Below are 16,067 nucleotides of genomic sequence, written 5' to 3'. Positions count from 1 at the left end.
AGAGTTTTCTTATAAAATTGTGACTTTTTGTCGAGTAAAAATTACGATTTTTTTTCATAAAATTGCCAAAATGTTAAGCTTTTCTTGTAAAATTGCGACTGTTATTGAGTAAAATTCCAACTTTTATCATGATATTGCACAAATGTTCAGTTTTTCTTGTAAAATGTTGACTTGCGTTGAGTAAAATTACGACTTTTATCATAATACGAGAGGTAGGCATTTTTCTGAGGTCTCAGGAAGGTAACAAATACAACAGTGTGTGTGTGTGTGTGTGTGTGTGTGTGTGTGTGTGTGTGTGTGTGTGTGTGTGTGTGTGTGTGTGTGTGTGTGTCGCATTGGATGTATTGGTTCATCTTAGAATTTATTTTAAAACCTTGCTGTTTGTTTTTACAGCTTTACATGGACTGGCACCTCAGTATGTCTCGGACCTCATCCAAATTTACAATCCTGCGCGCGCTCTGAGGTCCGAGAGCCAGCTCCAGCTCGTGGTGCCCAATACCAGACTTAAAACCAGGGGAGACAGGGCCTTCTCTGTGGTCGGCCCTAAGCTCTGGAACACTCTGCCCCTCCATGTTCCAACTGCTCCCACAGTGGAGTGTTTTAAGTCTCGTCTTAAGACCCACTTTTATTCCCTGGCTTTTAACACTATACGTGAGTTGTGTGGTCCTCTGTTGTCCTCTGTGTTTTTAAAATGTTGAGTTCTATTTACTGTTTTAATTGGTTTTACCCTTTAAAATCGTTTTTAATCATATTTATTTGATATTGTTTTTTATATTGGTTGTATAGGTATTTATTTTTTGTTTTTATTCAGTCATTGGTGGAGCTAAGGATAATATTTGAATATTGTTTTTAATATTGTTGTGCAGCACTTTGGAAACATTTTGTTGTTTAAATGTGCTATACAAAAAAATAAAGTGGATTGGATAAACATGTTGATGACGTTCATTTGTTGTTTCTGGTGAGCGATACAAGACAATTCACGTGTTTAATTGCTGATCCAATCAATCAATCCATCAGTCAATCAGTATCACATTACTGAAGTTGATTCATACAACTTTATCATCAGCTGCAATACTTGTCTTTGAGCGCCACCTGGTGGCTCGGCAAACACAGCATATGGTGCGTTTAGAAAATAGTATTATTTTGTAGTATCAGTAAACGTGTCGGTTTATCGGCTTGATGAGAAGTGTTTTGTATTATTGTGTGATTGTTTTATTGTCTGCTATTCCATTTCGTGTATATCTGTACGCGCTGCATGTACAGACGCGGATGAGTCTTCCTCACCACTGGGGGCGCTGTCCCGCTCTGACGTCATCATCATCGGCGGCGAGGAAAAGACAACTCTGAGGTCACTAGCTTTGTTTCGCGACATTTTTTTTATTGCTTGTGCTGTCGACTTTGCTCAAATTAAACCTAATGGCAAATAAACGTTTTTAACGCCGTTTCACATCCGTCACGACCAGTTGACTTCGGGCATTTGTTTTTGTTCAGGTACGTTTTGTTTGCTCACAGGCTAATGCTAGCTAGTGTGCTAAGCTAACGACGCTAGCTGTGCTAAGCTAACGACGTTAGCTAAGTCACTTGTTTTTTTCCCCTCAACACGCGTGTTATGTGTGGCTTTTAAACGTGTTACACACATGTTGTGTGATGCTTTAACGTTTAAAAGAGTCCCACTTTACGTAGTGTTGCCTTGTGCAGGAATCATACCCTCTTTCGCATGAAAAGTGTGTTATGATTTGCGTTGGTCAATATTGTTCTATTAACTTTCTTTTAGCGCCCAAAGGCAACAAACACAGAAAAGGTCCAAAACCAAAAACATGTGAAAATGCTGAAATCACATATACTACATCAGTGTTGGCGCTGGGAATTTTCAAAATGAGTCATAAAAATGGGGTTCTACAGTACATTTTTGGGGTCCCACTTTTTTGTTACTGTTTTGAAAACAAGATAAATGTATGCATTATCCTGTTATATCTCACATTCCGTATTGTTTTTGGTAAAAGGTTGTCATAAACGTTTAAAAAAAAAATACAAAAGAAAACGTTCAAAGTTAGTCAATCAATCAAAGTTTACTTATATATAAGTGTCTCAAAGGGCTGCACAAGCCACAACGACATTCCACATCAGGGCAAGAAAAAACTCAACCCAATGGGATACAATGAGAAACTTTGAAGGGGACTGCAGATGTGGGGCCAGCAGGGGATCATCTTGAGTGGAGACTAGTCAGCAGCGCAGAGACGTCATCAACTGATACACAGATGAGTGGTCCAACCCAGGTCCCGACTTTGGACAGCTAGCGCGTCATCTGTGGTCACCTAATCTGTGCCCACGCAGGAGAGGGGGGCAGAGCAGAAAAGCGACGGCAGATCAACTGGTCTAAAAGGGGGGTCTATTTAAAGGCTAGAGTATACAAATGAGTTTTAAGATGGGACTTAAATGCTTCTACTGAGGTAGCATCTCTAACTGTTACCGGGAGGGCATTCCAGAGTACTGGAGCCCCAATAGAAAACGCTCTATAGCCCGCAGACTCTCTTTGGGCTCTGGGAATCACTAATAACCCGGAGTTCTTTGAATGCAGATTTCTTGCCGGGACATATGGTACAATACATTCAGCAAGATAGGATGGAGCTAGACCGTGTAGTATTTTATACGTAAGTAGTAAAACCTTAAAGTCACATCTTAAGTGCGCAGGAAGCCAGTGCAGGTGAGCCCGTATAGATATATATGTATATAAATGTATATACAGTATAGGCGTAATATGATCAAACTTTCTTGTTCTTGTCAAAAGTCTAGCAGCCCATTTTGTACCAACTACAAAAATGGGGTCCCAGGGACCCCATCAAGACATAAAAATGGGATCACTTTTTTGTAACTGTTTTGAAAACAAATGATAAATGTATGCATTATCCTGTTATATCTCACATTCTATATCGTTTTGGTAAAAGGTTTTCATAAACGCTACTTAATTCATATAAAAAAAATAATAAAAAAGAAAACTATTTTTTATGCATATGTAAATGTATTCAGTTATAAACATTTATTCATATTCTTCTTTCCTTCATGGATCTAAACTTTACCGCTGCCGCCCCAAAATCAAAGTTCTCTGGCTGACGAGGACCACTCAGCCAATTTGACTAGAATACCCTTATGAGCATTACATATATCAAAATCAAGTACCTACTGTACTGTTTACTTGTCTTGTCTCATAAGGGTATTCTAGTCAAATATGCTATGTGGAAATATCAAAATATGAATCACTTTTTGTCAGGCAATATTACATTTAATGAAAATTTGACATAAATGAATACATCCAAACACTTTATTAATATTTATTATGTGCACGAAGCAGTGTTGGCGCTAGAAATTTTCAAAATGGGGTCTCAGGGACCCCATCAAGTCATAAAAATGGGGTCCCACAGTACATTTTTGGGGTCCCACTTTTTTGTAACCGTTTTGAAAACAAATTATAAATGTATGTATTATCCTGATATAAATCACATTCTGTATTGTTTTGGAAAGAGGTTGTCATAAACCTTACTTAATTCATTAAAAAATAATACAAAATATTTTTTTTTAATGTAAATGTATTTAGTTATAAACATTCATTCACGTTTTTTTTTTCTTTATGGATCTAAACTTTACCGCTGCCTCCCCAAAATCAAAGTTCTCTGGCTGAGGAGGACCACTCAGCCAATTTGACTAGAATACCCTTATGAGCATTACATATATCAAAATCAAGTACCTACTGTACTGTTTACTTGTCTTTTCTCATAAAGTTATTTTAGTCAAATATGCATGTGTAAATATCAAAATATGAATCACTTTTTGTCAGGCAATATTACATTTAATGAACATTTTACATCAATTAATACATCCAAACACTTTATAAATATGTATTATGTGCACAAACAAATAACAGTAACAATTGTATGTATCTTCCAAACAAGAAAGAGGTTTTATCACATCAACATCAGACTAACAACAGTCCTTTAAATCTCATTAGTACCACAGAAAAGGTAAACTGTCATTTTCCGGACATGATAAAGGCTGAAATAATGTCAAACATGTAGCGCTACAATAACCACAAAGACAAAGTGTTTGTCTCACACCGAGTAATCCTCTGCGGACAGACGAAGCCAAGAAATGCAGGTTTAGCGAGCGGTCCAGAGTTTTGACCCGGAGAGAAAAAAAATCTGTGTCCCGGGGACGCGCGGACCTCGGGAAATGCGCATCCTTTCGGATTTCAATGCGTAAAAAGACATACCAAGTGCGATAACGCCAACATTGATACATGCTTTAGGATCAATATTAAATGTAAAAGAAAAATCCTGAAAATGCCCAAATCAACAACGCCCAAAAACAAATGAATGAGAGAAATGCTGCAACTGCACAGAATATAAATAAAGCTACAATTTCCGTGCCAATAATCGTGCTATCAATTAATCAAGTTTTATTTGTACAACACCGTAAAACATTGTGACATTTTATTTCGTTACTTCCCTACTTTGGGCATTTTGCAGATTTTTTCTTCAGCATTTGGTTTTTGCCTCACAGCGTTTAAATGCAGACATTTGAATTTACAGCATTTTCCCGTTGCGTGTTTTGGATCATTGCTGTGTCTTGGCCACTGTAGTTTTGGCCCCGTGAGGGATATCCTAAAGATGAAAGCAAAAGGCTTATCAGTGTCATGATTTTTATTTTAAAATTGTTGTCAAATGTACCCATTTTTTTCTTATATATACGATGCCTATAAGGCATTCACAAAATTTTGCTTTTATAAAGAAAATCCTAAAGGTCTATTTATGTCCAAATGAAAACATATTTGTACAAACCTGGTGTCAATAATAAAAATAATACAAAAGGAGGGTTAGCATAAATATTCACCCCCTTTTGAAGTTACTGATCTAATTCAACAAGTCCTTCTGGTTGACGCCTGCAGTGTCAGAAGAAGTGCCATGGAGATCACTAGAATGCGTGTGAAAATATTTTCGCATGAAAACACTTTTGTCCAGTAGGTCCGGCTTCCTGTTTATTTGTATTCCTGCTACCAAAGAACACTGCAAGCAAGTCAAGGGAATATATCCTTGTAAAGTATAAGAAGAGATTGCGACAAGAAGATTTCCAACTCACTGGGAATCCCACTGACTCCAGTTGACTCCATGATTAAGAAATGGAAGGAGTATGGTTTATTTCAACCGGTAAATCTACCCAGAGACGGTCGTCCTCACAAACTGAGCCATAGGGCAAGAGTAGCACTGGTGAGGGAGATCACCAAGACACCTGGACAACTCTTAAAGCCCTTTAGTGGACCTTGAGAGGAAAAAGCCACTGTTGGAAAACGCTCACATGAAAACTCGACTGCAATTTGCCCAAAAGAATGTGGGCAGGGTCAGTTGGAAGAAGGTTCTTTGGTCTGATTAGGAGAAAACTGCAAATTTTGTCCATCCGACTAAGTCACCAAACCTCCCTGCCAACACCATCAGTGGTGGCAACATCATGTTTTGGGGATGCTTATAAGCAGCTGGCTCTTCCTCTTGTGATGGTAGAGCTGAACATGAGCACAGAAGAATTCCAGCTAATCCTGGAGAAGGGACCGTTTTAATCTGCGAGAGAACTACGCCTTGGGACGGAGAGGTTTTTTTTCCCCAGGAACTCCAGACATACCAAAAGCTACCAAGACAACAAGGGAAGTGTTCTCCGCCTGATTGAGACCGTTCCACTTCCTTTTTGTCATAGTCTTGGACCACACGCTCAGGAAGGCCATCAATGGACGTGAGCGGGATATTGGCCTTACCATTACACAAGGAGGTCAAGAAGACACCCTGCAGTAGTCTTGACAGACCTTGACTACGCGGACGACACTAGTCTGCTCTCCAAACACATGGAGCAAGCACAGGAGCGGAACCGTTTTAATCTGCGAGAGAACTACGCCTTGGGACGGAGAATTTTTTTTTTCCCAGGAACTCCAGACATACCAAAAGCTACCAAGACAACAAGGGAAGTGTTCTCCGGTGACCGGACACCCCGATCTCAATCCAACTGACAATTTGTTGCTGGACTACAAAAGAGATGTGTAGTCCAGATCCCAGACATTGCATTGCCCGGACCAGATGTGCCAGCCTGATTGAGACCGATCCACTTCCTTTTTGTTATAGTCTTGGACCACACGCTCAGGAAGGCCATCAATGGACGTGAACGGGATCTTGGCCTTACCATTACACCAAGGAGGTCAAGACACCCTGCAGTAGTCTTGACAGACCTTGACTACACGGACGACATCAGCCTGCTCTCCAAACACATGGAGCAAGCACAGGAGCTTTTGAGCAGAGTGGAGTCAGAGTGCGCCAAGGTAGCCTTCGGCTGAATGCCAAGAAAACTGAGGTGGTCACCTATAACATCCAAGCGGAACACCCACTACTCACAACAACAGGAGGCACTGCTCTGAAGGAAGTCAATGACTTCAAGTACCTGGGCTCATGGGTCAACTCAACAAAGCAGGATCTTAAAGTGAGGAAGGCACTTGCATGGAGGGCCCTGAACGGCATGGCCAGTGTGTGGAACTACAATCTCCCCCGACCAATAAAACTCAGCTTCTTCTACGCGACTGTGGAATCTGTTTTCCTTTATGGCAGTGAATGCTGGACCCTGAAGCCTACCCTGCAGAAGTCTCTAGACGGGTGCTACACCAGAATGCTACGTGTAGTGCTCAACATCAGCAAGAGTACACATGTTACCAACGAGAATCTGTATGCCGGAATACACAGAGTGAGCGACAAAATAGCAGCCAGGAGAATGAGACTAGCAGGACACTGCCAAAGACACCAGGAGCTGCCAGCCTGCAAACTGGTACTGTGGGAACCAACACATGGGCACCGGTCACGAGGACGTCCCACTGTAACATATGTGCACATACTCAAGAATGATGCGGGAGCACAAAGCACCAACGAGCTGGCCAGATGTATGGAGAACCGGGATGACTGGAGACAACGATGGAAGGCTCGTCTGAGGACGACCTAGAGAGAGAGACAGACTCAGTACTGGGACAGCAGCCAAATATCCACTAATGGAATCAGGACCTAAAATGGGTGAATATTTATGTGGTCTTTTACTTTACATTGTATCATTTCTAACAGCTGACACCAGTTTGTAAAAAATCTATTTTCTTTTTGACATAAAAGTAGCATTTTTTTTTTGCAAATTCTTGTTTAAAAAAAGGCCAAATGATATAATGACCATAACACATCCAAGGGTGTACTTTTTATAATTATTGTACCGGTGCACTGGAAAGTTAGAATTTCAGAGTTCCTAGTCAGAATTTCAACTGGAGCGTTCTCAAGGTCGGATTTCCTTCTCGGACAGTCGGAGCATTGTCGCCACCCCTGAGTTGCCTTCTGAATGCCATCCATTCCTTTTCTACCGCTTGTCCCTCTTCCCTCCCGGGGTCGCGGGGAGGCTGGAGCCTATCCCAGCTGCATTTGGGCGGACGTCCGGGTACACCCTGGACAAGTCGCAACCTCATTGCAGGGCCAACACAGATAGGCAACTTCTACAATATGTTGTTAGCACTTCAGATTCGTTTTTATCCCACTAAATCAGCCATATCAGGGCTGTACGCTTAGATTTTTCACTAGGAGCACAGGTGCTATTAAATAAATAAAAATATAGTTGAACAGATCACATTTTTTATTAGCAAAATGAAATCTCTTAACTATCACAATGTCATTATTAACTCTAACAATGAACATACAAACACAATGCCGTCATAAGGCCTACTGCAACCCTCAATGTAAAGTTACTGCGGTTTCAAAGACTTCACAATAATGCTGTGACGTGTGACGGTATCAAAGGAAAACTTGGTGAGTGTAGTTTTTTACTGGCGCTTAAGCGTTGGCCGGGTCTGAAATAAACTATATCTCACAGAATCTTCTGCGAGGACAGGCGAGGTGGAGGTGTGGAACGCCGTAATTAAGAACCAAAGTGTTCATGGTAGGTAAGAGACTTCGAGACTTAGACTTCCTTTTATTGTCATTCTAATTTGAACTTTACATCCATCCATCCATTTTCTACCGCTTGTCCCTTTTGGGGTCGCGGGGGGTGCTGGCGCCTATATCAGCTGCATTCGGGCGGAAGGCGGTTTTACACCCCAACTCATCACGAGGCCAACACAGATAGACAGACAACATTCACACTCACATTCACACACTAGGGCCAATTTAGTGTTGCCAATCAACCTATCCCCAGGTGCATGTCTTTGGAGGTGGGAGGAAGCCGGAGTACCCGGAGGGAACCCACGCAGTCACAGGGAGAACATGCAAACTTCACACAGAAAGATCCCGAGCCCGGGATTGAACTCAGGACCTTCGTATTGTGAGGCACATGCACTAACCCCTGTACCACCGTACTTTACAGTACAAATAACAACAACATTTCGTTGCATTAGCTCGTTGTAGTGCAGGATAAAAGAGCAACAAGATGCAGATATAAATAAATAGATTACTGTACAGATAAATATATTGCACTTTTGCATATGCATCCCCGTTTATGGATGTATGTTATATTGTCTTTATATTCCAGCGAGTTAATCCGTTTTTGGGGGGGGGGAATTGAGGGGATTATTATGATGCGTTCAAGAGTCTTATGGCCTAAGGGAAGAAGCTGTTACAGAACCTGGAGGTTCTGCTACGGAGGCTGCTGGAACCTCTTTCTAGAGTCCAGCAGTGAATACATTCTTTGGTGGGGATGGGAGGAGTCTCTACAGATTTTATGAGCCCTGGTCAGGCAGCGGCTTTTTGCGGGATAAGAGGAATTGTTAGTTTTTTCTCTGAAAATTTCATCAAAATCACCCCATAACCGTTTTGAGTTACGTTGCTAACAAACACTCAAACAAACCCTCAGGTCTTTTGGTGGCGCGTAGGTAAGAAAGTCCGCATTCTGCAAAACAAAGCGTGCAGTCACAGCGGGAAATCACCAAAAACAGTACATCGGTGGAAATAGGAGTACAACGAAAAGCTACTAAGCTAATAGTTCCAATCCATTCATACATTTTTCACTGCTTGTCTCTCGCTACTTCATAAAGCCTCAATCCATTCATACATTTTTCACTGCTTGTCTCTCTTGATATCGCGGGGCGGCTGGAGCCTATCCAGCTGCTCCCTGGGAGAAGGCAGGGTACACCCTCGACAAGTCGCCGCCTCTTAAACCGTCACTCAGAAAAGATGTTTGAAGCCAGGGAAGATAAACATCAGTTTGTGAGGTGTTTACTATATTAAATTGTTAACGTTTCTGAGAAACAGAATTTTCCAGACTGATATATAAAAATGTCCACTCCTTTTCAAGTAAAAGTTAAAGGACACTAATGTGTACATTACTGTTTCACACTTGGATGTTAACAGATCTTTATAGACATTCAACTGTAAGTTTTTTTTTCAGTATTTGCTTGAAACAAATTACTAATCATAGTAATAAATAAGATTAGAACTTTTTTAGCATTATGGTTGTGTTCAATTCCAGTAAGTGTGTTTATCCTAAACATTCCTGCCCCTTCATTTTACACACTATGGCTTTTTTTGGGGGGACATTTACCAGAATAATATCGTACCGTGGCCTTAATACCGTGATAATACCGCACCGTGGGATTTTGATACCACTACATCCCTAGTCATTGATGGTGCAACCCCAATCCTTCCTGTATCACGGTAAGTTCCTGCCCTGGTTCTTTGAGGAGATGGCCACAATAGAGGTAGAGGTACAGTATTTTCAGCATTTTTTTTTTTTACGCCACATGAACTTTGTCACCATTTTTTCAGGTTTGATGGTGGTCCCACCATGTGGTCTTTTAAAATTTTTTCCGATGGTGCGTCTAGAAAGTTAATGTCTAAAAAGTGGACCACTGAGGTTTTCCTCCTGGCAAGACCCCCAGCCCCTGCCCCACTGATTCCTGTCATGTTTTCACCTCAGTCTTTTTCCCTGGCACTTCTGTCTGCAGTGTCCACGCCCGCGTCCCGGTATGTCTCACAACCAGCGCTACCGGCCACCTCCCTCCGACGCAGACTTCCTCCAGCCTTCTCTGAGATCCATCAGCTTTTCAGAGCGCCGTCGTCTCTCACCAGACCACGACTTGCCTGGAATGTTGTCCTCATCCTATTCTTACTATTCCTCTTTGCCACCCCGAAGCTCGCCTCTTGACTCGACAGACATCCTGAACAGCTGCGGTCTGGAGGCCACAGACTTGTCGCTCCTTGCACAGTTTCCCGAAGACGCCTTGACTGTGGAATCGCTGCCACACATCCTCGATAAGATCAAATCCAACAGAGGAATGCCTCCCCTTAACTCTTTGTCCCACTTGCCAGGATCGGCAATGCAAGCCACAAACCAGAGGGACGGGCAGGAACACTGGGGGAATACAAGGGGATATGGTCTTGTCTCCCAAAACCCTCCTACCAGGAGAGACCATCTGCAGCATTCATTCCCTTCTGCCTACGACGTGGACGAAAGGGTGCCGTTTTCTGGCCGCGATGCCCAACTGGCAAGACCAGCAAAAATCATTCCCTCCCTCTTCTCCGTGCCTGGCCCAGCTAACAGACTCTTGGCGCAGCCCATGGAGAGACAACGGAGAACTGGAACTGGGTGGGAACAAGGTTGTTCTGACGCCTCTTCCAGCAAGATTTATCGTCAACCCATCAGTGCTGCCTTGCCCTGTAAAAAAGTAGCACAGGACTTCCATGGCACAACACCTCCAATGTACCCGTACTCGTGTTCTCTGTGTAATGTCACTGTGCTCTCAGAGAAGGTAAGTACTCTCTGCCGTGTGATCGAGACCCTCATTAGCGCCCATTAAGGGATGCATGTCTGATGTGCTTGTCTGAAAAGAAGCAACATGTGAGTGCATCTGTCAGAGGACACCAAAAAGATATGGCCATTGTGTTTTTCAGTTCTGGACCAAACACATCAACAGCTCCAATCATGCAGAGAGACAACACATCCTGCTTCAGAGGTGAGTCTGGACTTGTAAGTCCTCAGCTGGCTTGTTCTACTCCATAGCTTCATGAGCAACGTTGTCTTGTTTTTTTCCCCTCCTCAGCTTTCCATCGTGGGACTGCCGCATGGAGCCAGTCACCAGGTTAGTTCAGTGGATGAACTAGATTCTAATCGACACAGTTGGCCAATAGGTTTTTGGCAAATGCAGTTAATGTACAGTTGCGATCAAAAGTTTACATACACTTGTAAAGAACATAATGTCATGGCTGTCTTGAGTTTCCAATAATTTCTACAACTATTATTTTTTTGTGAAAGAGTGATTGCAGCACATACTTGTTTTTCACAAAAAACATTCATGAAGTTTGGTTCTTTTATGAATGTATTATGGGTCTACTGAAAATGTGACCAAATCTGCTGGGTCAAAAGTATACATACAGCAATGTTAATATTTGGTTACATATCCCTTGGCAAGTTTCACTGCAATAAGGCGCTTTTGGTAGCCATCCACAAGCTTTTGGCAAGCTTCTGGTTGAATTTTTGACCACTCCTCTTGACAAAATTGGTGCAGTTCAGCTAAATTTGTTGGTTTTCTGACATGGACTTGTTTCTTCAGCATTGTCCACACGTTTGAGTCAGGACTTTGGGAAGGCCATTCTAAAACCTTCATTCTAGCCTGATTTAGCCATTCCTTCACCACTTTTGACGTGAAGAACATTGTGTTCTTTACAAGTGTATGTAAACTTTTGATCGTGACTGTATTTATTGAGAGTGCACTTGTTGTTAACACTATTTTCAGGACATTCAATCAATAGCAACTGGACTGTTTGGTTTGTCTTAGAAGACATTTTGCCACTCATCCAAATGGGATTTATTCATGCTTGTAGATTTAGACCAGTCAGATCTAGTCTCAGACTTGGATTGGTCAGATCTACAGACCCTTTCCAAAAAATTAGAATGTCATGGAAAAGTGTGTTTATTTCCATAATTCCATTCAAAGCGTTAAACTTCCATAATTATTAGATTCAGGAGCCACCACTTAAACGATTTCAATTATTTAGTTGTTGTATATAATTTGGACCTCCAGCTCATAAAACCCACAAAAACAGGATTTCTAAAAATTTGAATACTGTGAGGAAATCCGCCCATATTTTACAGGACATTGTTTTAAAATGAGTGTCACACACTACTCGTCTACTAAACTCAAAGCACCTGCACAGGTTGTCATTAAATTACTTCACTTTGGTTCAATTGTCTCAGTTAGGATAAATATAGGGAAGACTGCAGACTTGACAACTGGCCAGAAGACCATCATTGATACCCTTCATAGGATGGGTACGCCACAAAAGTTCATAGCTAATGAGGCTGGCTGTTCACAGAGTGCTGTGTTCAAGCATATCAATGGAAGGGCAAAATATGGCAGGAGAAGATGCACCAGCAGAAGAGCTGACCGTGGGCTTCTGCGGATTATCAAAGAGAGAAGATTGATGAATCTGGCAAAGTAAATTGTGATTTCTTTGTTTAAGTCAGACCTGGGCATTGTGCGTCCCTGTCCGGCCCGCGTGAGGCCAATTATAAATTACAAAATAAATTTAAAAAAGTATCTGTGTCGAGTGTGCAATACAACGGTGCTGCTTTTGTTTTGAAAATCGTTATTTGTATTACTTCCGTGTGGACGTATGCGTGTGCGTGGTTGTGAGTGAATGTGAACAGCTGCAATTACAAAATAAAGTTGAAAAAACATCTATGTCCTGCGCGCAATACAACTGTGCTGCTTTTATTTTGAAAAGTATTATTTAAGGGCGTGTGTCCGTGTGTAACCTGCAAGTGAAGGTGCACATGCAGCGACAAGTGATGCACGGTTTACACCCGAGACGCTAAAAAGAGAAAAGTTGATGAGGAATGCCGTGTTTTCAACAAGACATGAACTGCAAAGCAACGTCCCCTCTAAGGTGCGTGCCTGCGCAATTGCGCACTGCTCAAGCGTCCGCTGCGCGCAGCAAGTATATGCCGCGCACCAAATCAAATCCCATCTGAATTCTAAACAAAATAAACATATTTATTCTATGGAATTTTGCAATGCAACTTTGAGTGACAGTGACAACAAACGGCCCTAATGGTGTTCGTCAACACCGTTTACAACACCGTTCAATTGAACACCGTTCAATTATTGTAACGTCTATCGAGATGCTTCGAGGACAGGAATTATATCGATCACTTTATTGAGCAAAACTGTTTATATTCGGACATAACCACACCAAAAACATGAGTAAAACAATTGTATCTCGAAAAACTAGTCATTTTCTGCCGTACAAACCAGGCCAAAACCAACTTGTCATCTGTCACCAACACGCATAGCACTAAACCACTGGTGCGTTTATGGCCACACAAAAAGTCGGACAACTCAAACACCACACAAAGTTACGCTATGACTCCTCAGTCATACGTGTGCTTATTTTACTGTCATTTATTATTAATGTTAATTTATTTATATTAGTCATGGAATGCTGTTACACACACTATGTTGAAGTATTACTATTATTATTAATTATTATTATTATTATTATTATTTATCTTACGGTATATATCAAAAATAATATTGAGCAAAATTTAATTTAAATATTGTCGATGTGGCCCTCCAGCAGTGCTCGGGTAGCTCATGCGGCCCCCGGTAAAAATTAATTGCCCACCCCTGGTTTAAGTTGTGGGCCCTTAATCTATAAACTATGGACGTTTAACTTTTTGAATGGAATTATAGAAATTAATACACTTTTCTATAATATTAAAATATTTTTTAAAGGGTCTTTATGTAGATCTGACCAATGACCTGGATGATTGGCTTAGATACATAGATCTAGATCTGACCAATCTAATTGTAAGACTAGATCTGACCAATATAAGTCCATGAGCATGAACTGATGAAGCCCACTTGGATGAGAGGCGATACTCAGCCTGGACCGATATTTGATAAGTCAATTAACTGACGATAAATGAAAATTAAGGTCTGTAAGTTTTCCAGCATCAATAAATCGGCATGTGCATGCATCAAGAGTATTCACGCTTTTCGGCACTTTTAGCAGCTACACGTGTTTGTACCATAGCGTTTGCTTCTCACACTGTGGTCGAGTTGTACCTCAGGAAACTGGTGGAACCATTTGGCAAGACCACCAATACTGAGGTTCAATCCCCACCTTCTACCATCCTAGTCACGTCCGTTGTGTCCTTGGGCAAGACACTTCACCCTTGCTCCTGATGGCTGCTGGTTAGCGCCTTGCGTGGCAGCTCCCGCCATCAGTGTGTGAATGGGTGAATGTGGAAATACTGTCAAAGCGCTTTGAGTACCTTGAAGGTAGAAAAGCGCTATACAAGTATAACCCATTTATCATTTATTTATTGCATTTGAAAGCATATACATGTTAATGTACAGGTAGGTGGTCCTTTAATCCCTAGAACATCTCCTGGTGGCGGAGCAGTGACAGAGACGTCTACGTGTCACCCCCTGCAGCTAATAGATGTTACCCCCTGTGGCTGCTGTCGGGGTTAGTAGTTTTTTCCCCAGCTCCTGTCCTTCCTCCGCAGCCAGAGCCAAAAGCTGCCTTTCTCGGCCTCCTCTGCCAAATATTTTATGGCTTTCCTCAGCTTCCCTCCAGTCACTCCTGCGTCCCTCAAAAGGCGTGTGGCTGACAGGCCCACGTAGCCTCGGCAGCCAACCTCCACTGGGTAGATAGTAGCCTTCCAGCCAGCCTCCCGGCACCCTGCAGCCAGCTCTGCATACTTGGCCTTCTTGCGCTCAAAAGCGGCTTCAATCCCCTCTTCTGCTGGCACTGTCAGCTCATTGAAGTGCACCGCTCTTCCCTTGCTGGACCACACCACGATGTCAGGGCGGAGAGATATAGTTGGGATCTCCATGGGGAACCGGAGCTGCTTGTTGAGATCAACCCTCATGTCCCACTCCTGGCTGGGGGAGAAGAGCCTCGATGTCTCTCTTGGCCTGGTGTGTCTTTGTCCACCCCCTTCCATGACAAAGCTGGTGTGGTTCTCTGCTGGTTCTTTGCTGCCCAGTCGACACCCCTCCAGCACCTCAGCCAGTTTCCCCGGGACCTGGCCGTGACGCCATCTGTAGCACTCCTGGGAGAGTGCGATCTTGCAGCCTGACAAGATATGCAGGAGGCTTGCGTTGGGAGCATTGCAAACTGCGCAGTTTTCCTCATTCCCGAACCATTGATGAAGGTTACGAGGACAGGGATGCATTATTATTATGCATTATTATTATGTATTATCATTAAATTAATGGTTAATTTGGTCTCATAAAAATCATGGCAATAATATCGTTTATCTGCAATAATTTGTTGGTAAATATATCAAGCAAAATTTGTTATCGGCCCAGGCCAAGGCGAAACGTCTTCTCAGACAAACCAAACCGTCCAGTTGCGATTGAGTGCTCTGAGAATACAATGACCTGGATCCATAGACTTGTTAACAGTAGTTATGTCATTGAAGAGCTGGCAGACAAGAGAAGAAGAGGAAAGACAGCAGCAGTAAGTCACTTTATCACATGTTCACTGTGTTCCACCAATGTCTTATCACTTGTAATCCTTGTGTCCACCAGACTCGCGTCCCGCTAAGCATGTTGAGAAGAAGGTAAGACGCAGCCAAAAGATTTGCATCTGTGTCACCCTTGAGTAAAGCTGCGTCTGATTCATCCACCGCTTACCTTTCAGGCAGCCAAGAGAAGCAATGTGGTGTGTGTCAAATTTGCTTCTCACACTGTGGACGAGTTGTACCTCAGGAAACTGGTGGAACCATTTGGCAAGACCACCAAGATCCTTGTGTTTGCGTCACTTGTGCGTACACGGCAAGCGTTAACTTGTTGATTCTTTGAAAGATCTTTAGGCCAGTTGTCTCGGCTGAAGCTTTTGTGGAATGTTGAGTCCATCATGGCAGAACTTTCATGCTCACGCTCGCTGACTTCTCCCAACAGGCCTTCATGGAGATGGGCTCTGCCGACCAAGCACAGGAGTTGGTGAATTTCCACAACCAATCTCCTCCCAAAAAGAACGGCAAGCAAATGGAGTTCAGCATCTCCCACTCTT

At 42.5% G+C, this 16,067-nt stretch overlaps 1 protein-coding gene across 4 annotated transcripts in view; it reads left to right on the top strand.

The window, feature by feature from the left end:
- Positions 1-1,304: 1,304 nt before the first annotated feature.
- LOC133644913 (zinc finger protein 638-like) overlaps positions 1,305-16,067 on the top strand; it is a 58,609-nt gene continuing 43,846 nt past the window's right edge. For 2 of the 4 annotated variants that reach the window (XM_062039665.1, XM_062039667.1), the window contains exons 1-8: positions 1,305-1,491; positions 9,986-10,789; positions 10,932-10,993; positions 11,081-11,119; positions 15,475-15,512; positions 15,584-15,615; positions 15,696-15,818; positions 15,956-16,067. The exon at positions 15,956-16,067 is cut by the window's right edge and continues 14 nt beyond it. In XM_062039665.1, the coding sequence (XP_061895649.1) occupies positions 10,007-10,789; positions 10,932-10,993; positions 11,081-11,119; positions 15,475-15,512; positions 15,584-15,615; positions 15,696-15,818; positions 15,956-16,067 (1,189 nt within the window). In that variant the 5' untranslated portion in view covers positions 1,305-1,491; positions 9,986-10,006. The remainder of the gene's footprint in view (positions 1,492-9,985; positions 10,790-10,931; positions 10,994-11,080; positions 11,120-15,474; positions 15,513-15,583; positions 15,616-15,695; positions 15,819-15,955) is intronic. The other 2 variants (XM_062039666.1, XM_062039668.1) reach the window with 2 other exon arrangements.

The sequence above is a fragment of the Entelurus aequoreus genome, linkage group LG28 (assembly GCF_033978785.1).
Source record: "Entelurus aequoreus isolate RoL-2023_Sb linkage group LG28, RoL_Eaeq_v1.1, whole genome shotgun sequence".
NCBI lineage: Eukaryota > Metazoa > Chordata > Actinopteri > Syngnathiformes > Syngnathidae > Entelurus > Entelurus aequoreus.
This window is presented reverse-complemented; position numbering and strand designations above follow the sequence as displayed.